General features: G+C 40.0%; 1 protein-coding gene and 1 long non-coding RNA gene across 4 annotated transcripts in view; one reads left to right on the forward strand and one right to left on the reverse strand.

Annotated features, from left to right (window-relative positions):
• LOC138952389 (synaptosomal-associated protein 25-like) overlaps nucleotides 1-22157 on the reverse strand; it is a 110447-nt gene extending 88290 nt beyond the window's left edge. For both annotated transcript variants that reach the window (XM_070324057.1, XM_070324058.1), the window contains exons 1-2: nucleotides 22079-22157; nucleotides 15833-16064 (exon numbers count right to left, since the gene is read on the reverse strand). In XM_070324057.1, coding sequence (XP_070180158.1) covers nucleotides 15833-15922 — 90 coding nt within the window. In that variant the 5' untranslated portion in view covers nucleotides 15923-16064; nucleotides 22079-22157. The remainder of the gene's footprint in view (nucleotides 1-15832; nucleotides 16065-22078) is intronic.
• Nucleotides 22158-26479: 4322 nt separating this feature from the next.
• LOC138953660 (uncharacterized) overlaps nucleotides 26480-27500 on the forward strand; it is a 3691-nt gene continuing 2670 nt past the window's right edge. For both annotated transcript variants that reach the window (XR_011451584.1, XR_011451585.1), the window contains exons 1-2: nucleotides 26480-26541; nucleotides 27399-27500. The exon at nucleotides 27399-27500 is cut by the window's right edge and continues 37 nt beyond it. This is a non-coding gene — a long non-coding RNA (uncharacterized lncRNA). The remainder of the gene's footprint in view (nucleotides 26542-27398) is intronic.

Genomic DNA, 27500 nt, shown 5'->3' on the forward strand with positions numbered 1-27500 from the left:
CTTTCAATCCGTTATTTTTCAGTTTATCTTAAGACAGTTTCGGTTAAAAAAAAATGCATTTAAAAGTTTAATAAAAATATTTTTATTTTATGTAATGGTTTTCCCATTTAATTTTTATTTAATCATTTTGTTATTACCAACATTTATTTGCTTAATTGTTATCCTGATTATTTTTATCTTAAAATAAATATGATTATTTTAATTTGTATTATCATTATAATTGTTTTAGCATGTAATATAATTATTGTAATGGGGATTTGGTATTGTTGTAGGAATCAGCTTTCCACAAAATAATGTCGTGGAAAAATCAGAAAAGATAACTGAAATCTATATGAACACCCATAACAAAACGATAAAAACATTTAAAAAATTCAGATTAAACAAAAAAATGTAAACTAAAGTAACTTTGAAACTAATTATCTACTCAAAATAAAGGCTGATGTTAATGGTTACATAAAATTTGTTCTCAGCATATTTTCATTTTATTTTATTTTGCTTTGGAAGAAAATCTCTATGAAAGTTCAATTTCAGGGGAGACAGTTACCTTGACTGAAAAGAGCAATTTATTGAAGTTATTTCCCTTGTCTGTCAGACAATCTCCAACTTCCTGTTGGCAAGAAGTCTGTCAAATCCACATTGTATCGGCGTTTTTTTGCTTTTTCTTCATATTGACTTGTATTTTTGACTTGCTTATTGGATGCAAGGTAATCTTATCCTTCTCTCTGAAATGAAGATTGACTTCTTTCAAGAATAGGTAAGTTGATCAACTGAAGGAAAGATTTGGGAATTTGAATTTTTGATAGCTCGCGGCTTCGGCTTCCGAGTTTGATGGCAGAGAGAATTTCTCACACTTTCGATTTTTTTTCGCCTAGAAGAACACTGTTCTATTCATTCATGTTTGTTTTGTCTGAAAGATGGATGAATGAACTAACTTTTCCAAAAACATAAAGTTGATTGATGCAGTGGTTTGTTTTTAAGGAGTTGTGGAAGAGTGAAAATACCATCCGAATCCCGATTCGCGGGTCGCTCACGGCACCATAAAAACTGAATTTTCGTTTATCATTTTATGTCTCATTGTCTGTTTCTTGGTGAACTTTGGTTGGTTCCTAATCTGGTCGAGTCATTGCGGCAGCAGTTGTCAGGAGCTTTAGTAGTAATACTAATAGGCTCTTCATATATCTGGGGTTTTTTTATTTGTATTTCCACAGATGTTCAACTTTCAGTTCGGCATACTGACATAGACTAGACTCATAGTCATAGTGGAATATTCTGTGTCTGAGTCTCGGAAAAGAGAAAAATTACCCTTGTTCCCGAGGCATGCATAGACTAGAGAGGCAGGCAGAGGCTGTGTCAGCGTGTGCAGTGATAAAGTTGAAAAACAGATTTTTTTGAAATAAAAATAAAAAATACATCACAGAGAAAATAAATATACTAATTTAGTGAAATTGAGATGCTTATATTTAATAATTAATATTCCAGTTTTGATGTTTGCGTGTTACTGTTACTGTTAGGTTTGGGAATCAATGTGATCCTATTTAACTTCCAAGTATTTATTTTTTCAGAAAGCTTTGACTTGAGTATGACGGTGCTCACTGCTTGTTTGAACTGAAGGTGAAGAAAGCTGAGATGGACAGTGACCTTAACACCGCCACCGATGCCAGTAACGCAGACTGTCGTTCCGTCCCGGCAAGGTGAAGATGAACAGGTATGGCTCGATAGCAATGAGTGTCTCATTCAGAGTCATTGATAGTGACACTGACAGCGTCTTTTTGTTCTGTGACTTTGGCTTATTTTGTGTTTTATTCTTTTAGTTATAACCAGATGTGTCAAACAAATTCAGCTGATCTCTTTTACTGTTTTAGTGAAACAAATGTATTGTTTCCAGCAAAGGGAAAAAAAATCGGGTGGGGGCGGTTGGTCGATTTTATTTTTATATTTAAATTTTTATTTTATTTTAATAGTTTTATTGATGTTTGTTTTTAATTAACACAGGCATCTCATTGATGAGAAAGTGTGAACTGTGTCCGCGGGATGCCAGAGAAGAGTAACTTTTCATCCAAAGTCTGCAAAATTGAATTTAAAATTTAACCTTTTTGATGAATATTTTTGAATGAATACAAAAAGTTCTAGTATTTGGAGGAAAAGTTAAGGTCAGTTCAACTTTAAACAAGGATTTTTAGTGTGTGTTTGTTCTTCTGTCTAAAAAAAAAAATAAAAAAAAAATCTGCTTGAAGTAAATACACACAAAAATTTTCATCTCCAACTGCTGAGTCCCTACATCTTTTTACTCCATCAAATGCCACTCTGTATGCCCCTTTAAAAATTGATTGCAATATATATATTCCTCATCTTCTCCTGAATTCAAAAATATAGAGATGTCACGTTTACTTTGAACATTTGCTCAGATTGTTTTTTAGTGCTGATGGTTTCTTTTCAGGCCGACAGATTGTCTAAAATATGTATTGCTTCATGTAAATGACTTTTTGTTCTTCTTTTCTTCCATTCAGCGGACACAAGACTACGAGCAGAGCAGAGCGGCAAGATAAACATCAGTTCTTGCTGCTGGAGAAGGTTCTACAGGAGCAGATGGACCTGATGCGACTAATTTAGTAATTGGTCGCCAAAGAATCATGGTGGAGCCAGAGCCTGTGCTACTGTTCGATGGAGTCATCTTTTTACTGTTGAGTGTGGAAGATGTTGAAGGCACATGATGGATCTGTCGAAGGAGTGATCACTGGTAGGTGGCTTTGAATGCTATTGTTGAAGCAGACCAGTCATGCCTGTGCTATTTTCCCCAGATAACTGTAGCAAGATCTTGTGAGAGTGACATGTTATTGTTAGACGCTCTTTAGGCTTTAAATGTTACCTTGAGTGTGTGCTTTTTGGAGGATGCCAGATGTCATCACGGTTCACGGGTGTATCTTAACTGTTCATCAGTTCTCAGTCATGACCAGTTTCCCATTATCCTGGGAATTCATGCAAGGTTTATGCGTATTGGTCACATTTGTGAATTTAACCAACACATTTTGATGATAAAACTATGCTTATGGGTACGCACAATGATGGGCCTCTTTTTCTCATGTGGGGTGCGGAAAATGCATGCACCACTTTGTTTTCTGTGATCATTGCATCTGTGAGAAATAATGCAAATATTGCTCTGTGGCCAGAGCTGCCATCTGCTAGGTTTTCAGGGATGTAACAGAAATTGCTACGCTGTTTCCTCAAGTTCAAAATTGCAAGTGCTACACTCAAGCAAATAATCACAAACATGCAACAGTGCCTTCTTGTGAGTTCTGATTCTCACTTTGTGTAGGCATCGGATTATGGGTCAGAAAAAAATTGTCCACACTGAATAGTATCACGGTTGACGCTCTCTTCTAACTATGTTTGTGCTTTCCAAATGAAGATTTGTGAGATAGTATTGAATGATTGATGCAGGTCACCTGAGGTGTGTGATTACATTTTATGACAATGCTACACTCAATCACCATTTGCTCTTCTGAAAACTTTTTTTTTTAAAGCAAGTGCGATTATTGATTTTTTGTTCCAGGTGACAGTATGATGCTTCCAGATTGAATTGTTTGTATGTGAAGAAGAGCTGTCTGAATATTTGATTTTTGGAATTCAGTTGGCTTGTTTTGTTTGTTTCAGATCCATGACCATGAGCTCGGTGTGGTTGGTGGACATGAACTAAAGACGACTACTGATGACGAAGGTGTTCCATAGGCTACACGGTTGCTGACAGGGGGCTCTGGGGGAGGGCAGGGAAAGAGACCATGGTGTACGCTGCGACTAAAAGCCATCGACAGTGAGTTGTTTTTCATAATTTGTAAAATCATCCTGGTCCTTTTAGGAAGAAGATAAAATCCATGTCTACAAAACAACAAGTTATTTCTGTCTCAAATTTTGTTCTTTGGAATCAACCCTAACCCTAACATTAAATTGCTAGAAGCCAAGTTCCTGAGCTCATTTGTCAGTGTCATGGATTTTCGACTACATACGAAATAAGGATGTTAGCAAACGGTATGATGTCGTCACATATGCGTCTGCACGTCACAGTACATGTATTATGAATTTCCGAAGGCCCCCAAAGAAAAAGTCATAGTAAAGGTAACTTTAACCACTTGACTGCCTTATGACGGGTATACCAGTCATGCGCTTGTGCAGCCGCAGCGCCTTAGGACGGGTAAACCCGTCTTCTCCGTTCCGGGATTTTCCAGAAATGCTACGTCACTGCTGACACACAAATAGCAGCCAATGGCTTGGTAGGATACCTCATTCTCATGAATAAACATAAATGGTGACGCGGTTTTGCGTTTGAAGGCTATTTTCGGCCTTGTCGACAGGGTATGGGAGAGAAATCTCGACTCGTCAAAATGGCTAACGGTGACTGTCGACCGGGCCCTAGTAGGGAAAAACAAAGCCGGACTGACGCTACAGGCGGTGCAAATGATTATGGATACTGACAGGGGAAGGGGGAGATCTTCTTTCGGACAATTCGTTGGAAACAGGTAGATGACAGTGATTATAATCCTTTTCTTGGAGCGAGCAAAACAGCCACCTGTGTTTGATTCACAGGCACCGGAAGATGCGCCGGGCTGATTTTTCAAAAGTTCATATTTAAACATCATTATAAGCCAAACTAATTATCATTTCCATGATTAGACACTAAAAACAGATTCTTGGTTCAATTTCCTTTAAAAACAACATAGGTTTTACTTACCTACCTACTGCCAGTTTGAAGCTAGATTTTTTTGTGAATTATTACACCCCAAACTCCAATATTCCCTGGCAGTCAGGAATGCACATACCCAAGTTTTGATTGGCAGCGAAAGGGTTAAAACAAATATTAGGGTAGGTATTTTTTTTTACTTCTCTTCTACAAGGATTACAATGTGTTGTAATTTCCTAACTCAAGTATAGTTGGTGTGTTGTAAAAGCGTATGGTGTGTATGCAAGTTTGTGTGTCTGTATGATTTTTAGCAAGTTTACAGGCGTCAGGAAATAAACTTGAGACTTTTCTCAAATCAGTGATAGTTGTTTGATGATCTAAGTTCATGTTATTTTTTGTTTTGTCATGCAGAGGCTGTTCCGTGAAGCTGTACGGGTGCCACAGGTCAAGACCTTGAAGACGGCCGTTCAAGACTGGTTTTTGGAAGCCTGTGATAAAAGAAAGAGACAACAGGCCATGGAAGAGCCTTCATGATTTGGTTTGCAGTAATTGAACTTTGTAATCTCTGTAGGCTTATTTACAATGCTAGTTGCAAAAATTTGATGAATGTAAGATTTGACTCGCCTGAGAAATTGCTAGTGAGTAATTGTATTTCACAGTTCAGGTCTGTGTGGCTGATGGGTAATGTACAGAAGAGTCTGGGGTTTTGTTGGACATTATTTAAGCTAAGCTTTAAACTTCACACTCTTCTACAGATGATGTTCAGACATGATGTACCCTTTTAGGTTGTGTCAGAACGACAGAAGACTAAACTGGAAGTGCTCAACTACCATTACTATCAGTGGAGACGCATGGATGCATTTGAACTTTTCTTGTGGGTATCCCATACTAAAAATATAGAATACATGATTCTGGAAAAGCTGTTCAAGGGCACTTACACACTATATTCGATTTTTAATACACGACTCAAACCTTCAGGCTAAATTAAAATGAATAAAATACAAGTATAAAGAGTTCAGAAAAGAAGAAAACAAAAAGTGAACAAATAGAAAGAAAAGGTTTTAACAATTCCTTGTCATTTATGGGAGTCGAACGCAAACAACCTAGGCAGCTTGAAGGAGACAATGCATGATGCGGGTTTTTGTTGTTCTTTATTATTTTTTGGAGTTGAGTTGAGAATTTAGAAGCGAGACTAGAAATATACTTTTTTTTTTTTGCTGTTAAAACCGTTATGATTGGATTTCTATAGATGTAAGTCTTGGTGCACCTGATAAAAATTTAGCCCTTGAATGCAGGCAGTGTAAGGTAAATGAAGCAAAGTTCTCTCCGAAACAGCAAAAAAAATGCATTTCAATTATATTGATCCTCGCCACCTTATTTTGTTTGCTGAGCAGCTGGCCGCTGGAGACTTGTCTATCATTTTGTGAGTAAGCTGCGTGTTTTACATCCATTTTGAGATGGCAAACCTATGTTTTACGCAGTCTGATAAGTTTTTTTTAATTTATGAGTTTTATGTCATTTTTTTTTTTTAAATTTATGAGTTTATGTCATGTTGGTGTGCTTATACATATCAGTGGAGAAGGGGCATTGAATAAGTGTTTCTTTTTGATATCATTGTTCTGAATTTTGACTATTAGCTGGCATTTTACCTTTTGTTTCATTATTGTAGTTGTTACTTTTGTGTAGTGAAACTTGATAACTCACTGCTGCCCATGTCTAGGTTGTGTCAATTGTTTTTTCTTCACTGAACGTACCACTGATTATCAATGATGACATCAGGGTTTTGTTCTGTTTTTTCTCTGGCATTTGAATTTGCTTCAAATCATTGTGAACTTTTTTTTTTCCATGCAAAGTTACTGGTATATGTGAATATGTTAACACACTTCAAATCAAAACCTGAAATGTCTCCTTTTTAAAAGTAATTTTTTTAATTTCTTTTATTTAAATGGTACACATTCATATGATTGTCTCCCTTTTTTTTCCTTTTTTTTTTTCCTTTTTTTTTCGCTCTCCTTCTCTTATTTTGTTTTTTTCTTTCTTATTCTTCGGTTTGTTCTTCCTTTTATCTTCTTATCCTCTTTCTCTTGCTTGTTCCTTGTCCCAGTATGCTTTCACGCCGCCCCATCTAATTATTTTGTGCTCCATCCACATCTGAATTTCGTTCAGCTGCCTTGTCCGAAATGTGTGTGGGGCACATATGTATGTTTAATGTCAATGTTCATGTTTCAAGTTCCTTGCTTTGTGAATTGCATACCAATGTTTTATGCAGTCGTGATAGATTCTAAATGTATGTGTTATCCTAGTTTGGTGTACATTGACTGGATTTCGATCCCTGGAGAATGGGCATTAACTAAGTGTTTGTTTGTGATATCATTAGTAATCTGAAGTTCAACTATTAGCTGGCTTGTAGAACTTTTTTTCTCTTTTTGTTGCTGTTCTGTATTCAAACATGTTGATACAACTCACTGCTGCCTATGCCTAGGCTGTGCCAATTATTTATTTATTTGTTTACATCAATGTGATATAGTGACAAGTGTACATCAAAATTCTCTCTTATAAGTTATACTGGATTCTTCACTGCATGTACTACGGCGTATCGATGATGACTATCAGGGTTTTGTTCTATTTATTCTTTGTTCTGCCAATTTGAATTCTGCTTTGAATAGTATTTTGATCATTTTTGTTTCCGTGCTGCTGGTATGTCAAAATGCAGTGAAATTAAAACCTGGAAGTCACAATGGCAATAAGCGAGATTCAAATCTCTCCTTTGTTTTAATCAATTTATTTGACTGCATTTTTGTTTTAGAACTTGTACATAATTATGATCATCTCTGTTATCGAACCTGCATGCTTGACCTTTGTCTTTCTGGATCAATACAATGTTGTGCACTGCCCATTATTTGTTTGTGAGTGCGTAAAGCGGTTGTGTGGTCTGCGTAAAATTGTGTAGGTCAATCGTGACATCTGCGTGGAGAGTGCGTCAAATGCGTGAGAATGCGTAAAGCAATTGTGACATCTGCGTGGAGAGTGCGTCAAATGCGTGAGAATGCGTACAGCAATTGTGACATCTGCGTGAAGAGAGCGTAAAAAGCGCGTAATGCCTGAGAATGCGTCAATAATTCGTGACATCTGCGTGGAGAGTGCGTAAGATGATCAGGACATCTGCGTCAAGAGCGCGTTAAATGCGTAAAGCAATCGTGTCGTCTGCGTGGAGAGCGCGTTAATAGCGTGAGAATGCGTAAAGCAATCGTGACGTCTGCGTGGAGAGTGCGAATTTGTCTTGGTGTCAAATAAGCGTGCGCTGGAGGTGCGTATGGTCTGCGTAATCTGAGGGAAAACGAGTGTGTCACGCATGTATTTCGCTTTGCAAAATCGCGCGCGTTACGCATGCGTCCAGTGCAGTTGTTACGCAGAGTTTGGCGACTGCGACACGCATTCGCTGCGCAAAATTTTGCTGGCTGGGATGTTTCACAGCCAGAGCGGAAATGACGTAGACGGTCAGATACTATGGCAGGTAGGGGGATGAGACCTTACAAATGGCTCGCAATCAGCCAAACACAAACATTCACCGTGGACTGATTAGCACCCATGCAGACGGTCATGGAGCCCCGTGATTGGCCGCGATCCAGCCTGATTGCCGTGATGCGATTTCTCCGCTCTCATGGCTCTTAGCAACATCTATTTTCGGGGCCTTTGCCTGCGTAATACAAAGCCAGCTCCGCAAGCTCATGCAAAGAAAGCAGAAATGATTGATTCTAGACTGGTACTTGGACAAGGTGGTGGTGGTGGTGGGGAGGTGGGGGGGGGGGGAGAGTATACAGGTAAAGAGACAAAGGGAGCGGATGGGGGGAGAGGAAAGTGTAGGTGCACTGTCTCAATCGTCGAAGATCACGAAGACCAAAAGATCACGAAGACCAAAAGATCACGAAGACCAAAAGAGGAAATGACGATGACAAAGAAAAGTCTCGGTGATTAGTAGGGTTGGGGGTGGGGATGGGGACTTTACATGCACCGGAAGTCTGGTGAAAGGGGAGAGGGAAGCTGCATATATGTAATCTGTGGTCGTTATTTTCCCTTCTTCTTTTATAATTTAATTTTTTTTATATAATTTGTTTTATTTACCTCAGTTGCATGCAGGCTGCATCCACCCTTATTTCGGGCCTTTTATTTTCCCCTTCTGCGCCTTGTTCTTTTGTTTTTTGGTCAGATGTACTGGCACAAACACAAAAGACCAGGAAGACAAAGGAATAACTGAGCGGAATAGATTCAGCGGGGGGGGGGGGGGGGGGGGGGGGACTATATAGTCTAGATAGATGTATTTATTATGGAGAGTACGTGTGTGTGTGTGGGGGGAGGGGAGGGGGGGGGGCAGATGTACTGAAACGAAAGCAGAAGACCACAAAAACAAAGAGATCAGATGAATGAGACGAAAAACTAATACAAAAGAGGTGAGCTGAGCGGTTCTGTTCGAAAACTAAAATAAATAAATAGATAAATATGGAAATCGGAAGTGACCTGCGACATTTTAACAGTATTATTTCTCTCGGTTACCATGGAATTCCCCTGTCTCTCTCTTGCCAAAGTCCACACAGCAGATAAGGCCAGAAAACGGACACATCCCGTTTAGTTTGCTCTGCTGGAAAAGTACAGCTCTTGCATTTCCTGCTGTATTGACCTAGCGATCCGTCTTCTGGGAAAGTCTGCGCCAGATATGCCAAGAACCCAGTCATACCGAGTTTGTTTAGGAAAGCAAGATTTCAACTTCTTTCTCGACACTTTTTGGTGAACATTGCATTCGCGGGCTTCACGTTCGATCTTGGGATTGAGAACCACCATATCATCATGCTCCGTCGAAGGGAGTCCGATAGTTCTAACATGTATTAGCTGCTTAGAGAATGCCAGGCCAAACGACTCCAATAGCCATGACGAATCGCAAAGTGCAAAAGCAACGCTTGACTGAGCCCCTCGGAGTCAGTTTTATGTAAGTTTGTTGCCAATACAACATGCCACACTTTATGGCAAAGGCTTTTCGGTTTCATAAAGCAGTGGTCTGCCTAAGGGTCAAATGTAATGGAAATAACAATATTGAGGCCTCCTTTCACCTTAACTTCGTGACCGGCAGTCAAAAGGATTGGGGGAGAGGGTTGGAATGACGTGTGGCTGGCCGGGGATGAGGGTCAGGGCACAGGGGTAATTATGAAATTCCATCCTATCGGTATGCCCCCCCCCCCCCCCCCTATCGGTATGCCCCCCCTCCCCAGGCTGGGGATGAGGGTTAGGGCACAGGGGTAATTATGAAATTCCATCCTATCGGTATGCCCCCCCCCCTATCGGTATGCCCCCCCTCCCCTGGCTGGGGATGAGGGTTAGGGCACAGGGGTAATTATGAAATTCCAACCAATCGGTATGCCCCCCCCCCTATCGGTATGCCCCCCCCTCCCCTGGCTGGGGATGAGGGTTAGGGCACAGGGGTAATTATGAAATTCCATCCTATCGGTATGCCCCCCCCCCCCCCCCTGTTGTCCACAAGAGAGATAGAATGACAATGACGATTCTTTATTTAATTCAGGTACAAGAATAAGCATAGATTTTCTTAGAGAGTCGTATTTTGTTCTCACCGCCAGAGAGAGAGAGAGAGAGAGAGAGAGAGAGAGAGAGAGAGAGAGAGAGAGAGAGAGAGAGAGAGAGAGAGAGAGTCGTATTTTGTTCTCATAGCCAGAGAGAGAGAGAGAGGGAGAGAGTCGTAGTTTGTTCTCCGCAACGCCAGAGAGAGAGAGAGAGAGAGAGTAGAGGGGGGGGGGGGGGGGGGGGGGGGGTGGGGGGGGGGGGGGGGGGAGGGGGGGGGGGGGGGGGGGGGGGGCGGTAGAAATAAACGAAAATCTCGATCCAGCAGCGTCAAAGCCCCATCATGCCATCTCCATGGTTTTCTGAATGAACAGACACATGACGATTCCAGCAAGGGCGATGCCAAATCTTGCACAAATACAAGAGATGGCAACACCAGATTACAAAGCGCTGCCTTATGAATAAATTCATGAAATGACTTTGAGATTAACAGCAAAAATCATCATAGCTAAGGGACTGATTGCTCGCGTTATATCTTGACTATCAAGGGTGAACTCGTGTTCACGATTCTACTTGGAAGTTCACGAGCGGTTAGAACATCTACATGTTGCTTGTCCGTTTGTCTTATTTTGCTCGCGTTATATCTTGACTATCAAGGGTGAACTCGTGTTCACGAGGAAGCACACGAGCGGTTATAAAATCTGTTGCCTGTCCATATCTGCTTTCTACATTACAATACAGCCATGAAGTTTCAAGTGACCGACAGTTTTGACTTACTTAAAAGAAAGTCAGTGAGAGAATCATGAAAATTAATTGATCAGAAAATTCCAACTCTGCGTGGAGGGTCTGTCATGGTGTGATTTCAAGTTGCAAGTCGCTGCCTGACATACAAATATAGAGAACGAAATGGATCAATACATACACTTTCTACACTAGGTAAGACCAAAAACCCGGGTTGATGTGTACTGAAAAGACGAACCTTTCTCTCGTATTTTCTTCTCTTGTCTGTGTTTGCTTCATAGTTTCTGTTTCCATTTGGAATGCAATAAGGTTTAAACATTTGCCAGGCAAAAAAAACCGAACAACAAAAAACTCTCCAAGAAGTGAAACAAAATAGAAAACAACGAAACATCGGTGAGCTTTTAGGTATTCGAACTCCGTGTTGAAGTTGAACACTTCCTCCCCAAGGAAAGAAATCTGTTCTGTTATTTAAGTCGGTTTCACACATTAATCAAACAGCATTTGCTGAACACTTCTTTCCCAAGAAAAGAAACAAAATTCTGTTATTACAGTCAGTTTCATGCATTAATCAAACAAAATTGGCTAAACACAACTTCCACAAAGAAAAGAAACAAATATTTTCTGTTATTACAGTCGGTTTCATACATTAATCAACACCAACTGGCTGCACGCTTAGAGTCTGGGGAATGCTCAGAATTGATTGGAGCCTAAGGGGGTTGGGGTTGGGGGGGGGGGGGGGGGGGGGTTACCCGCTGCTTGTTTGGAATGAAAACAAGATTGGCTTCCTGCATTGATGCATCGGTTTTTCTTGCCAACATGAGTGAGGAACTTTGTGTATACATGTGCATGTGTGATGGTTGCAGCCTAGAGCTTGCATAAATAATTGTGCATGCTAGCTGCACGCACATTCAGTGTGTGTGTGTGTGTGTGTGTGTGTGTGTGTGTGTGTGTGTGTGTGTGTGTGTGTGTGTGTGTGTGTGTGTTAACCGAGGAGTGTGAGGGTATGAGTGTGGCAGCTGCTCGTGCATTGTGCAGCTGCGTTCTGGTGAAAGGAGGAGAAAAGGCCCTTTCTTATTTTACAATAGATAAATAATAATAATAATAATAATAATAATAATAATAATACGAGAATTTATAACGCGCACATATCTCACCACAAGGCGACTCAAGGCGCATAAATGCACGAGATGAAAGCTTTTCTAATAGAACAGTGAACCAGCCAAAAGAGAGAGTGTGTGTAGAGGGGGGGGGGGGGGGGGGTTGATGTGGTTGGGGTGAGGGGGATGGGGGGTAAAGAGCTTAGGTACTAGCATGAGGTTTTTAAAAACGCAAAGGCGAGAGGCTTCACATGCTCACTTAACATGTCAAGGAAGCCTTGATGTCTGTTTATCCATTAATCACTTTTCTTTGGCTTCATTCTGTAAAATATTTTTACATTGTATTTCGAATTTTGTGAACATATGGTGAAAACGTTTTTCTACATTTTTAAATGATCATGCCTCAAAATTTTTCCGCATGAAAAAAATCATTTTTCAAATAATACTCTGTTTTGCTTCACCATCATTCTTTATGTTTCTATTCATGTCTATTTTTCTTCATTTGGCAATTAAACAAATCCCCAGCACGATCAGAAGTCAACTTTAGCTCTTATGGTTTTAATCAACGCAAATGTCAATAAAGGCCGCCTCCCCCAAGCATGCCTGTCTGAACTCATTCAAACTCACAAGAACCACATTAAACAACCGTCACTCAAACACAGTTGTTTTTAGATAACCCCAATCCATTTGCTTTTTGCGATTGTCCGATTACATCATATATCGCTTGAACAGTTTCATTTGCTTCCAGGTTCATGCGAGATGGAACTTAAGTGCTGAGGAAATCACCCAATGTGTTTCTCCCACCCACACAATCGTTCCTTGCCTTCCAATCCAAGTTAACACAAGAAAATTGGTTGATTAAAATCAACATGGCCGAAGCAATGTTTTCATAAAAGAAGCGGTAGTGTACGGGCACATGTTGTATTTGGGTTACATGTGTTGCAGAGTATTTGAAAATACGTAGGCATAAAAACATGCAAAGAAGAGTGATAAGTCCCTGTTGTGAATAATATTATAGTCAAGTGGATAAATTGATTACTTATGTATCACACTAGTTTTACTGCTACAGCAGTCCCTCTCATGAACGGACACCTTTGGGCCAGTGCAAACCTGTCCGTACATAGCAGGTGGCCGGTCATACTCTCAAGTCCGACCACAGGCGGAAGGTATCGTCCACTGGACTACTACTATCACAGAAAGACTACAAGGTATGTCACTCACCTTCGAGTCTTCTGTGTTCTTGGAGTCGCTTCCTGGGGAAAAATATTGTTCCAGACGGTTTGCCTCTTCCTACAGTCTGTGTAAGGTCAATTAAATACAGTTGAATGATTGTTTGAACTATATGCACCTTTAGTTTTCAGCTTCCGTTCGCTGCAGGTTGTTTTTAACCATCATTTGGACGAATCTTCGTTTGCGAGCCGCTAATATCCACTTGGCGGCTAATTATGCATCCGCACCGAATATGCATACCAGCGCTCATTGGTCTAAAACATATGTAAATATTGTGAAGCAAAGGGAAGCTACCCCCGGGAGTTTTCACTTTCGGTATTAGTGAAGAACCGTTTGCCACTTCATTCAAAATGAGGAAAACGTTTCAGTCGACCAATGAAAATAATCATCGAATATCCTGTTATTAACCAATGAGCGCTGGTATGCATATTCGGTGCGGATGCATAATTAGCCGCCAAGTGGATATTAGCGGCTCGCAAACGAAGATTCGTCCAAATGATGGTTAAAAACAACCTGCAGCGAACGGAAGCTGAAAACTAAAGGTGCATATAGTTCAAACAATCATTCAACTGTATTTAATTGACCTTACACAGACTGTAGGAAGAGGCAAACCGTCTGGAACAATATTTTTCCCCAGGAAGCGACTCCAAGAACACAGAAGACTCGAAGGTGAGTGACAGACCTTGTAGTCTTTCTGTGATAGTAGTAGTCCAGTGGACGATACCTTCCGCCTGTGGTCCGACGATATCCGCCATTGACTAAACAGCTCGCTACCACTTTGGAGTGGACGCTACCTGGCGCGTATTTATCATACTGTGTAACGATTGACCCGTTATCAGAACAACCCGCGGTACAGGCGGCCCGTATGCATTATTAGCATTATTATGATCATTATTATTATTATTATCATAAATTTTTTTTTTTTAATTATTATTATTATTATTTGTATTATGTAAGAATGGACGATGATCTAACAAGAAATATAAAAATAAAGTATGTACGTACTATGGATCAAGGTAGCGTCCACTCCAAAGTGGTAGCGCGCTGTTTAGTCAATGGCGGATATCGTGGGACTTGAGAGTAGTATAGTGCATAAGGTCTCCTTAAACTCGTCATAACTTCCGTAATTTTCATCATTGAAGTTTGAAATTTTGTATTATGTAAGAATGGACGATGATCTAACAAGAAATATAAAAATAAATTATATGAGTGCTATGGTTCAAGGTAGCGCGTGCTGGTGCGTGCTGGCGCGTAGTTTAGTCGGGCCGCAGCACAGATAACAAAGTTGGTTACAACAACTGATCTCGTGAGAACGGTAACAAACGACTCATGTCACCTCTCCGAACGCATTGCAATAGATGTCCGCTCCTGCGGCCATCAACAATCTCGTTTCATTCCGTCAACAAGCTGTTTCATGCAAACTCGCACACATGTGGCGGTATCAGTCTATAACATTTGAGAAACCAACATTGTTTTGTCATTGATCTATTGACAAGCTGTTTTGGGGTTCACAGAATGCTTGATTGACTTGGACGACTTCTTGCTCGAGAGTCAGAGAATGGATTTATACAGAGAGTTGGGAGGGAATATGCATAAGTCAATTGTGCATGTGTGTGTATAGCCTGTTACATATACCACATACAAAAATTATGACACAGTGATAGTTTGAATGACTCAGTTTTTTTTACACGCACAATAGCGGTATGCGACTTGATATTTTCCAACTTGAGCGATGTTGTTTCAGATAAAATGCGTTCTTTCTGTGTTCTTGGAAATCTTTTACAAAATAGAACCCACCGTCGTCTCCCCATCGAACTCCGACCACTCGCCAGTGTTCTTTAAATGGTTGATCTTTACTGTTTCTCATACTGTTTGTTTTTCTCATTCCTTTCGACATAATTAAGCCTCATCAAGGTAATTTTTCATGCGGGTTCACCTGACAATTAACAGACATATGTGGCGTTGAAATCAGTAGCGAGCATACAAACGGCCCAGCAGACTTACAGATAGAAGCCTCCTTCTCTTACACTACAACTTAGCGGCGGTTTTTTTCAGACTAAAGAAGTTCCAGCGTTGTAAAGTGTTTACTGGATAGTAAAACTGAAAGTTGTTTTGCATTTGACCAGAATTTCCACTGGCGAGCCAGTCGTTTTCTATTAGCCCGGCGAATTTTTGACTCACCCTTGGCAACAGGGCCAACAAATTTTGCCATCCCTATGTGAGTCACTGAGAGTGAGCGTGTGTGTGTGTGGTGTGGTGTGGTGTGGTGTGGTGTGGTGTGGTGCTGTGTTGTGTTGTGTTGTGCTTTGTTGTGTGTGTTGTGTTGTGTTGTGTTGTGTTGTGTGTGTGTGTGTGTGTGTGTGTGTGTGTGTGTGTGAGCAAGCACAAAGTGATCATGTACACACATTATTTTGTTCATGTTGAGTTAGTTCCTTACGCCCAACCCCCTCCCCCCCCCCCCCCCCCCCCCCCACCCGAAGCGGTATTTCTCCTCATTTCTCCCCATCCATTCTGATTAAGGACTCACCTCATCACAAATGAGATTGGACGTCATCTGGATATCTTGCAGCTCGTTGCGCATGTCGCCGTCGCTCATTCCGCCACCTTGCTGGGCCATCGTGATCTTTCTTTGCGTTCCGCAGTCACGATTCGTAAAAAGAAAAAGGTTATTTCACTGTCTGCGTCAGACAGAAGATAAAGGTCTGGGCTGTTGTGTAAATGTGGCAGTGGTGTTCACTTGTGTTGGAGATTTCCTTGACCTGTCTCAAACAAAGAAAACTTTAAATCAGTTTCACATGAGTTGCGCTAAGGAAGTAAACTGCAACATGCTAATATATATATTATATAGTCAAAATTACTCCAAAATAATGAAAAAAAGTCATCAACTACCACCACCAAAAAAGCAAATTGAAATAATAACAAAAGGGAACTGAATTTCTCAAAAACGATTTTTATAAAGAGATACAACTGTACTTGTGCTGAAGCGAAAGACCATTCCATGGTCGAACAACTGATCAGAACATTATTACTGATTAAAAAACATCAATTCACCAGACATCAGTAACAAACTTAAGCTTCAGTGTCAGCATAAGTTTTTCTCTCATAATATTCATTATCACAGATATGTCATTAACGATCACACATTTACCCACAAGAGTCACATAGTTCCGGTGCTGATTGTTGATACCTCATAAACACACACATGAGAACCAGATAACAATACTAGAACAGCATACATCTGTAAGGTCTGTTGCAGGTTTTGTGAACATATCAAAAGCACAGTCAAATACAGCAATATGTAGACAGCCTGCCCTTGTAGATCAATATGCTGTACATAATGACTAGGTTTTAGTTGATGGCGACAGCTTCCAGGACATTTGCAATGTAAAGCATTGATAATGCAGTAATGAGATATAGCACTCATAGCGTACTCACGAGCAAGTGATGCTATAAGCTGTGTGACTCACTTTGTCCTGTGTGTTTCATAATATTTATCTGGATTCCTTCCATAGAATGTTCTATTTTACATTCAGATTTGTAGCTCGATCTTGAACATCCTTCTTGACCACTGATCTCCATTTAATCATTTTTTAAACTGTAAGGAGACCATTCTTTAATGTAAACAACCATGTTAACCATCACAAAAATGTCCAGGCTTTAACATGGGATATAAGCTTGCATCCTTCCACCTGAGCTTATGTTAAAATTCAACAGCCTGGATGTTTGCTTCGTAGAACAGGAAGATTTTGCTGAATAAACTTCGCAGCCTGATATTTACTTTACTTTATTTGGTGTTTAACGTCGTTTTCAACCACGAAGGTTATATCGCGACAGGGAAAGGGGGGAGAGGGGATAGAGCCACTTGTTAATTGTGTCTTGTTCACAAAAGCACTAATCAAAAAATTGCTCCAGGGGCTTGCAACGTAGTACAATATATATGACCTTACTGGGAGAATGCAAGTTTCCAGTACAAAGGACTTAACATTTCTTACATACTGCTTGACTAAAATCTTTACAAAAATTGACTATATTCTATACAAGAAACACTTAACAAGGGTAAAAGGAGAAACAGAATCCGTTAGTCGCCTCTTACGACATGCTGGGGAGCATCGGGTAAATTCTTCCCCCTAACCCGCGGGGGGTCAGCCTGATATGCGTAAGAACCACATGTTATTCAGCTTAAAACAAAACAAAATCCCACTCTGTGCATATAAAGCAGGAAAGCTGTTGATTTATGTTATACATCTAAGTGGAAGGCTTTTCTTATCCTGTGTAATATCATGGACAGATTTATGGAATAAGTGTACATGCGAAAGAGCAGGTTACATTGTATTCGCATATTTTCACGTATTTGTATGTCTAATACTTTCCCTTAAGTGTGCGTAGTAATATAGTAATATATCTCTCCCTTCAAGTACCTACATGTGCGTTAATTTGCATGGTAAATAGGGCATTGATCAACACCAACACTCAAGCTGACCCTACCTCAAATATATCCAAAATCATTCAGTCGCATTAGGCATATTAATACGCTACACTTATTTCCCATTGCTACACAGAATTTTGAATCCATCAGCAATACATGCTCTTAAACTTGAACTATCTGCTATGTCTTATCAATGTGCATTAATGCTAATGAACATAATGTATGACTCATCTTCTTCAACTGTGAGTCAAGTGTGATGAGGTACAGCACAGATATTAATTAATACACTGATTCAATTACAGCGATCCTAAATGAAATCTTATATCCACACACTGACCATTGAAAAGATAAAGTTTTTAGTACACAATGAGTATGTTGATGCCTTCATGACAGTTGACCCATGGTAGTGCTGGTAACTTTGCTACTTGAAAAAAGTGTAAATTATGATATGTGACCCTCCACCACAGAATGACTCGCATGTCACTTTTGCATGATTTTCATATCTTTACATTTTCCTAAAGAGTTTGTTATGCTCTATCCAGTGGTGAAAACCGTTTTAGAAAAGAGCGAAAACTGTTTGAGTTATAAGCCTGTGACTAAGATGACCCTCACACTGTTACCAGACACTGCCCGGACTTATATTAAGCCTAGCGCAGAACCGCACGAGGTGACATGCGACTCATTTCGTGGTGGAGGGTCACATATAACTTACACTGTATGTGCATTTTCACAGACACCATATTTGCCCCCCTATACCCCCCCTACCACCCCCCAACGCCTTACCACCCTCCCTCCTACCCACCCACACAAACAACAAATAAACAGGAATTAAGAGAAAGATTTGTGTCACCAACTATAGCAATAGATTAAGTAAAAACTAGGTCTCCCAGCTATTCTGACTTTCTGAGCCCTTCTTGCCAAGTCCACATTATGTGTTATGTAGAACTTTGGACAAGTATGTTGGGCTCACAAACTGCGAATGACCTCCCATCCCTCGAATGACCTCCCATCCCTCACCCGTATTGATCTATGAACATCAAAAACAAAGTTTCCTGCCAAGAAATTGCATGAATCACTTCTGCTGCCTCTGCAGAATTTGCCTACATTACAGCAAAAGCACACCAGGCTGTAACAAATCTCACATCCCCAGTGCCAGGGAAACTATTTGAATTCTTGTCTGCTGGGCATTCCTACATCAAATACTGAGGGTATCAATAACCATCAACCCAAAGTATCCAAATAGACTGGGAGGGGGGGGGGCACGGAAAATATCTCAGTATATCACAAGAAGCAACAAGCAGGGGAACACCACACACAGTTTGTCTACAGTAGAACCCCCCTTTTAAGACCTCCAAAAATCTAAAAGAATCAGGTCAAAAAAGGAGGGAGTCTTAAAAATGATGGTAGATGTACAGAGGCTTGAAATCTGAGAAAGCACTCTTAAAAGGGGGGGGGGGGTCTTAAAATGGGGGAGGGGGGTAAAATTAGGGTGGTTCCACTGCGTAGTTCGTTTCATTTTTATGTTCAATGGTAAACCAGAGTGTATACACATGCAGCCCAGGCCTGTATGCTAGCACAAATTAGTGTACTTTTCATTCATAAATGATTCGAATATATATTCCCTCATGTTTGCGCTGCAGAAGTTAGTCTACCGCAAAGGACCTCAGCAAACTTATGCATTGGAACAATGCCAGCAGTAATATTGTGTAATTTCATGGTTTCTATAATAATAATAATACGAGAATTTATATCGCGCACATATCTCACCACAAGGCGACTCAAGGCACACAGTACAAAATATGAGAGAGCCCTGAAATGCAGCCGCTCGGTGCAGAAGGGACAGCAATCTATATTTCGGGGGAAGCATGCTGGGTATTTTCGTGTTTCTATAACCCACCGAACTCTGACATGGATTACAGGATCTTTTCCGTGCGCACTTGGTCTTGTGCTTGCGTGTGGACTGACGATGCTACGAGTATATGGTCTTGCTGAAAAATTGCATTGCGTTCAGTTTCATTCTGTGAGTTCCACAGCTTGACTAAATGTAGTAATTTCGCCTTACGCGACTTGTTTATGTTTTTGTTTTGGATAGATCATTGGAAGAAACTATGGTCCCTTTGCTTCAGCAGTAAGTTCTTGATTTACCTCCCTTGAATACCTCTGTACAATTTCTGCTCTATTTTTCCAAGTGTGTTCAAAGTTTGACATTAGTTAGTTAGATTCGTTTTGTTTCTTCCAATTTCACAATGATTAGTTCCCTGCACTGTGAAATTTGTATTCACTCATATTAGTACTACTGATACTCACCCATAATTAATACAATTGACCTTTCAACCAATCATTCTTTTATTTTGTATCAAATTTAGCATTATAATGTACAAGTTAACTGACTACCTGTAATCATCTGATTCTGAATTATGTTCACATTTCCCTCACACTGCCTTATAAGGTTGACCAAGTAAAATGTTGATCACTACGAATCCCACACCAAATCCAAATCTATTTGGATATCAGCAATTACATCTGCAATTTATGGTTTTTTGGGGGGGGTTGTCACTGTAGTCTGGCAGAAAAATAAAGATATTAGCACTAGAATTCCTGACAACACCCCTAGAGGAGTTATATCTTCCTCTCATACTCCATGTGAAAGGAGGGGAAAATAAACAAGCAAATGACAGACACAAAATACATGCATTTAATAATATTTCTCTCTGACTCATCCCCTTCTCTACATGTCCCCTCCGGCAGCAACTGGCAATTGTGCTTTTTCATCTCATGAAATTCCTTATGCCTTCTGCTTGTTTATGCAAGTGCTAAGAGTCTTAAAAGGCAGCACCGTAGATTCTCAACAATATTTCTAAACAGAGATAAAAAGATATCATAAATATAACTTAGATTTGGGGAATGAAACAAGCAAAAAACAAACAAACAGGCAGACAAAGAAACAAACCAGCTGTAAGGTAATAATACTATTATTGTATGAATTGTACTGAGCCATCTTTTCAAGTTTCAGCAACATTTAAATAAATTAATAAGGCACACTCCTTGCTGTGATAGGAATTTAGGATTATCCCTCCACAATTACCTGACTGCTTGCTGGTACAATATGAGTTGGATCTTGAGATGAATTAATTTCTTAAAAAGACACTTTAGTGACTTTATTATTTATTAAACAATTTCCATTGTGCACATAGAGAGCACCAAGGTTGTTGATTTTTGCTATGTGACCGAGTAGAGGGATGATATTATCCCCATGTGAAACTAAAATACCAGCCAGATCTGTGATGGTGAGCCAAATTTTAACAGATCATTACATTGGAAGGAGTGTGCCTTTAAGAACTATGATAAATGTAACTTCTTGCAACAGGGACTAGATCAGTAGATGTCAAATCCCTATAGTAATAGTTACACTAGAATTAAATATTGAGACAGTATACTTTCCATACAGAAATGAAAACTAATTAATTGCCTGCTCCGCTTAATTTTGTTGAGGTGATTATATTCTAGTGACTCCATACTTATGTTTTTTAACCGAGCAACACCTACTTCTGTTCTACTTTACAGTTATCAAACAAATGTTGCTGAAATATGGACATTTTCATAACTCACCCTGATCCACAGACGGCTAGATGTTCAGATTTGATGTTTTCTGGCAAATAGTATTAAAAATAAAATACTTCATAAAAAAAACTAACGTATGTATGTATACACTTTTTAAGCATAAGGCAAGTGCACGGTCTCTGTAGTCTTTTGATCTAAGAGGGTTCATTCATTTAGCCACTGGAGTATAGTAATCTAATAAAAATAGTCTATGATGCACAGATGTAATGTCATATGGCCAGTGACTGTCCCACTCAATTACTCATATTATGACAGTGAATCCGACCTGAGCAAGGCAAGGCAAAGAGTTACACAATCATCCGGTAACCCGATGCGTTAATGTGTTGTTTACGCTCAAATATCAGACTTCATTCATGAAAATTATTGTCCAACATTTACCGAGGTGGGCGGGTCTGCAACCCATGAGCAGACGGCAATTTATTTGCTCCGTCACTAAATAAAGGTTAACTGTCTCCTAATGTGCACTATTATTTGTTTGCAATGTGTGCTGGCACCAAACAAAATACCTGTGAATGAATCCATGACATAATCAAGGCTAGGTCGAGTAAAATCTGTCTGTGTTTATCGTGTGATTCAGCAATGAGAAATCAAAACAAGACGACAGACAAATATTGATTATGAATGCAAGTGCGATCGTAGCAACACACAGACACGGAAAATGAAAACCAAGAAAGGGGATCATTAAATAAATACACGGGAAACCATTACAAGGTTGTGTAGACTGACCAATGGAGCTGCAGCCAGAATAATTGGTAAAATAAGATCGGCGATTAGAGCCTTTGACAGCACTCCATCAGAAGATGGCGACAATGTGACGTCAGAGGAAATTACACATTTTGTGTGTGTCTTCTTCTTTTTGTGTTTAGTTTCTACGAATTCTATTTCTAAGAACATAATATCTATTAAAATGAATGTTTTTATAACTATTGCAAATTTATATTCCAGTTTGATTCACTCCCATCGGCCATCTGCTGGTAGCCAAGATGGCGGTTGATTGTTGATGTAGTCGTCAAGAGGAAAGCGAAAGTAGCATTGATTTGTGCGATGATCGTCCCAATAGCGGATACTATATTTCAATGTCTACAATGTGAAGCTTCTAACAAAGTACTATTTTTTGACGATTCTATTGCAGACTTGACTTTGTTATTGCTTTTCATGAGTTGTGAAATATCGTTTCGTGGTGGAGTAAAGATACAACCAAAAGCAGGTTCCCCGCCTAATGATAGGGGTACTTTATCGGGTTAGGAATTACGCAAAACGACAATACACGATCGTTTCGTTTAAAGTAAATTCGTTTTCAGTGATGCCATGCTGTATTGGAACTTTAAAAAAAAAATTCTTTTCCCTGGATTCGGTCATTCCTGAGTGGCCGGTCCCAGAGGGTACGAGTTGGACAGGCAACGTCGAACCAAGCAGCAGTTCTCAGCGGAATTCCACAGGGCAGCGTTTTGGGGCCGGTTCTATTTACAGTGTTTATAAATGACCTACCAGATGTGGTTAGTGGTATAGTGAAGATTTTTGCGGATGATACAAAACTGTACAATAAAGCAACAAACAGTTCAGTCATGCAAAAAGACATACACTTACTTCAGGATTGGACAAATAAATGGAAATTATTTTTTAATGTTTCAAAGTGCAATGTTCTGCATTCTGGTAAAAAGAATCCCAAATATGACTACGTGATGACTGTCAATGATGCTATTGAAAAAATAAATGTATGTGATGAGGAAAAGGACATCGGTGTTGTTTTCGACAGCAATTTGTCATTCGACCCGCATATTCGAGGAGTTGTGTCAAAAGCTAATCAGAGGATTGGAATTATCAAACGAACGTTCTCATTTCTTGACAAGGACACCTTCTTAAAGCTATACAAAGCCTTTGTGAGACCACTGGTGGAATATGCAAATGTGGTGTGGAGCCCATTCCTCAAGAGACAGTCTCAGACAATTGAGAGGGTGCAGCGTCGAGCAACTAAAATTCTAAAGGAGTGCCGGGATAAGTCTTACGCGGACAGACTCAAATACCTAGACCTCCACTCTCTGAAGGGAAGGAGGACAAGGGGTGACCTAATACAAACATATAGAATTATAAATGGGGTGGATGACATTGACATGCACAAAATATTCACATTCAAGCAGACAGACAACACCAGAAACAGCCACGGAAAAATCTTTGTTCAACACTGTAAGACTAACAAGCGCAAGTTTTCGTTTTCTCAAAGAGTTGCTAACAATTGGAATGCACTACCCGCTAACATAAAATTCGCACCCACAGTAGACGCCTTCAAAAACTTCTTGGACAATTCTCCAAAATTTCTTAACCTTTTTTACGACTTTGATTGAAAGCATTGAAAGAATAGGGATTTAGGCATGCAAAGTATCTGACAAAGAAGGGGCACCAATAAGGCCTCGCGGCCTTCGGCTAACAAATATAGCCGCCCCTATATACTACTACTACTACTACTACTTTTGAGAGTAATGGCATTCATGTACAATACAATACAATACAATAATCTTTATTCATCTCTAAAAGAGAAATTACAAGCTTGACTGTGTGTCTGTAAAATCAATCATTAAATCAATCAATCAACCATGCATGTAGTAACATTCACATCGCATATTCACATCATATCGTTACACGCAGACATTGTACCCACACACTTACTAAAATAAGCCTACCAATAGAGGCAATGCATTGCCTGTTTAAAAATTATATCACATTATCACCTTATCACACCACATTATCTTCTCACATTTGTATCCTATAAGTCAATATAACTAACAACAGAGAAAAACAACTGATAAAAGGATGTAAAGATTATGCCGTTGTCAGAGCGACAGCACCAGCACCTAGCGCCCCACCTGAGAGTTGAAGATGTGAATTGCAGATGGAATGAATGAGTTTCTGTAGCGTGTGGTTCTTGTGTATGGCTGTCTAAATCTTAAGCTTCTGTCTATCCGTCTGCTGTCAAGTTCAGGTCTGAGTGGGTGCGTGTCATCGGTCAAAATCTTCTGTAGCCTGTCAGTCAGTCGTCGTTCCTGCGTTGATGCAAAAGTGTCCTGCTTCCTCCCAACTACCCCACCTGCTTTCTTAATGAACTTCTCTAATCTATCCCTGTCCTGCTTGCTGATGCTGCCACTCCAACACACGGATCCAAATTACAGCACACTATTGCAGGTTGAAGTATAAAACATCTGGAGAATCTCTTGTCTAACATTAAAAGATCTGAGTGTTCTCAAAAAGTACAGGCGGGAGTGGAGCTTCTTCACAATAGCATCAATATTGGGCTTCCATGTCAACTTATTATCTATGATTATTCCCAAATACTTATACTGCTCTACTTTCTCTACAACCTCCCCCTTAATCACTATATCCCCGTGTACATGTTCCTTCCTCCTATTGTCCATAATCATTTCCTTGGTCTTGCCTACATTAAGTTCTAAACTGATAATTATCATCACACCAACCAACAAACTTATCTACCTCCCGCCTGTAGTCAGAGTCGTCATCGTCAGTCATTAGTCCAACCAGTCCAGTGTCATCGGCAAACTTTGCCATGGAGCATGAGTCGCCAGAAGTACTAAAATCAGCTGTATACAAAGAAAAAAGAAAAGGAGAGAGAACTGTGCCCTGTGGGGCGCCTGTGTTCGTGCACACAGTGTCAGACACTAGGTTATCTCCCATTTTCACAAACTGAGGCCTCTTCGTCAAATAGTCCATGATCCAGAGAATGGTGGAAGCTGGAACATTCACCGTACAAAGCTTGTCTGCCATTAAATGTGGCTGAATGGTATTAAAAGCACTGGAGAAGTCAAAAAACATCTAACGAATGTAAGAATCCGGCTTGTCTAAATGAGAATACATCTTATTAAGAACATACAACACTGCATCATCAACATTCCTGTTTCTTCTATAAGCAAACTGACATGGGTCAATAAAATCTTTCACAAAGTCACTAAGCCTAAACAGGACAATTCTTTCAAAAACCTTCATGCACACAGAAGTCAGTGCTACAGGCCTCAGGTCGTTCATGATCTGTACAGATTTTTTCTTTGGCCTCGGATTACAGGCACAATGCATGAAGTTTTCCACAGTGCTGGTACTTTACTAACACTGAGAGATAAATTAAAAATAACAGAAAGAATGTAACTAAGTTGCTCTGCACAGTGTTTGAGTACTCTAGGCTTCATATCGTCTGATCCCCCCGCTTTGCTAGCATTCACCTTCCTCAACCCCCTCATCACCTGCTCCTCTGTCACTACGATAGGGGGTTCCCCTTCCATAGGCCCACTGTCACTAGTCAATTTCTCTCTAATTGTCTCCCTTTCATCGCTAAAGTCATGCTTATCAAAGCGTGCATAAAACTGGTTGAGAGCGTTTACATCTGTCTGCACAGCGCTGTTTTTTCCTCCACTACCCCCCTTCTTCCCCTTATAGCCACTCATGATGGTCAACCCCTCCCACGCTTTCTTCATATTGTTTTCTGTGAAGTGACCCTCCACCTTTTCCCTGTACTCTTTCTTCCCCTTCCTAATCACACTCTGAACCTCCCTCTGAACCTCCTTCACATCTCCACTGCTCTTGTATTTAAACACCCTCTTCTTCTTATTCAGAACCTGCTTAATGTCTTTTGTAACCCAAGGTTTATTATTACTATAAACCTTCACTGTCTTTTTTGACACTACGTTGTCAACACAGAAAGAAACATAGTCAGTTACACAGTCTCCTTTTCTTTTTTCTTTGTATACAGCTGTGTGTGTGCGTGTTTGTTTGTGTGTGTGTGTGTGTGTGTGTGTGTGTGTGTGTGTGTGTGTGTGTGTGTGTGTGTGTGTGTGTGTGTTTGTATGTGTGTTTGTGTGTGTGTGTTGTTGTGTCGGCTTTGGAACTTCAACAGTTGGTTTTGAATGCTTGTTTGTTTATTTGTTTCTCTTTTAGTTTGTCTGATGAATAACACTTTTGTTTCTTTCTTTTTGTGAGAAATTCACTTTTAGGTATGTACAATGGTGTGCAGATCAACAGTGCTGGATGAACAGTAGATAGCCACATCTACAATGACTGAAAGAACGCCCGGATTAATTGTTTGCACATAGAGAGGCCTACCTGACTATAGAGAGGCTTACCTGACTAGCCTACCTGACTATAGAGAGGCTTACCTGACTACTACGCACAGTGTTTGGTGCTACTTACAGGTGAGAAATTTACAGTTATATCACATCATTTTTAATGAAGAAAGTGTTGATATAAAACTTATTGTAATATTGTATACGGCAGAATGGTGATACATGTAACATTATATATGAATCAAAATGAAAGGTGATATTAAATGGTGAAGAGATGTTCTCCTAATTGTGTATTTTTGTGATGTAACTGTTCTTGGTGAAGGATGTGTGTATGTGTGTTTGTGTGTGTATGTATGTGTATGTGTGTGCATGTGTTGCGTGTGTGCATGTGTGTGTGCGTGTGTGTGTGTGTGTGTGTGTGTGTGTGTGTGTGTGTGTGTGTGTGTGTGGGTGTGTGTGTGTGGGTGTGTGTGTGTGTGTGTGTGTGTGTGTGGGTGTGTGTGTCCAGGTTAAGATTTTTTTTTTCTTTTTTTTTGCCAAGCACATTATTGTGGGGCTTTTAATCAAAAACATGCATCCGTCTACAATGTATCATCATTCATCCTTCAACATTTATAATAAATATGTAAATGGCAAGTATACAAGACATATATTAACAACATTAGGACATAACAGACAGACGGACATATAGCATACTGTTTGCCTACAAGTAAGGCCGGAGCATAACATAACCTGCAGATTACAATACTGATAAAAAGAAAGAAAGAGTGAGAGAGAGAGAGAGGTTAAGATTTCTCTTCTTAAAAAAAATAAAATTAGATGTCAATATATGACAGGTTGAGCACAGCACACCTGACTTCAAGTGATCTCTCATGAAGTTTGCAGCAGCTGTGATTGATTTTTCAAAAAGTGAATTAAAAATAGTGAACAGTTTAACAGCCTTTGCAAGGATGCGTACACATGATAAAATATCTTATCTTTTTCAGGCTGGCACTCGACCATCAGAGGTTTTGAAGCTGGTACCTATCTGTTTAGAAGTGGCCCCTGTCAAACGCTGAAGAAGAAGGAGACAACAGAGGAGTTTGAAC

The sequence above is a fragment of the Littorina saxatilis genome, linkage group LG17 (genome assembly GCF_037325665.1).
Source record: "Littorina saxatilis isolate snail1 linkage group LG17, US_GU_Lsax_2.0, whole genome shotgun sequence".
In the NCBI taxonomy this organism is placed as follows: Eukaryota; Metazoa; Mollusca; class Gastropoda; order Littorinimorpha; family Littorinidae; genus Littorina; species Littorina saxatilis.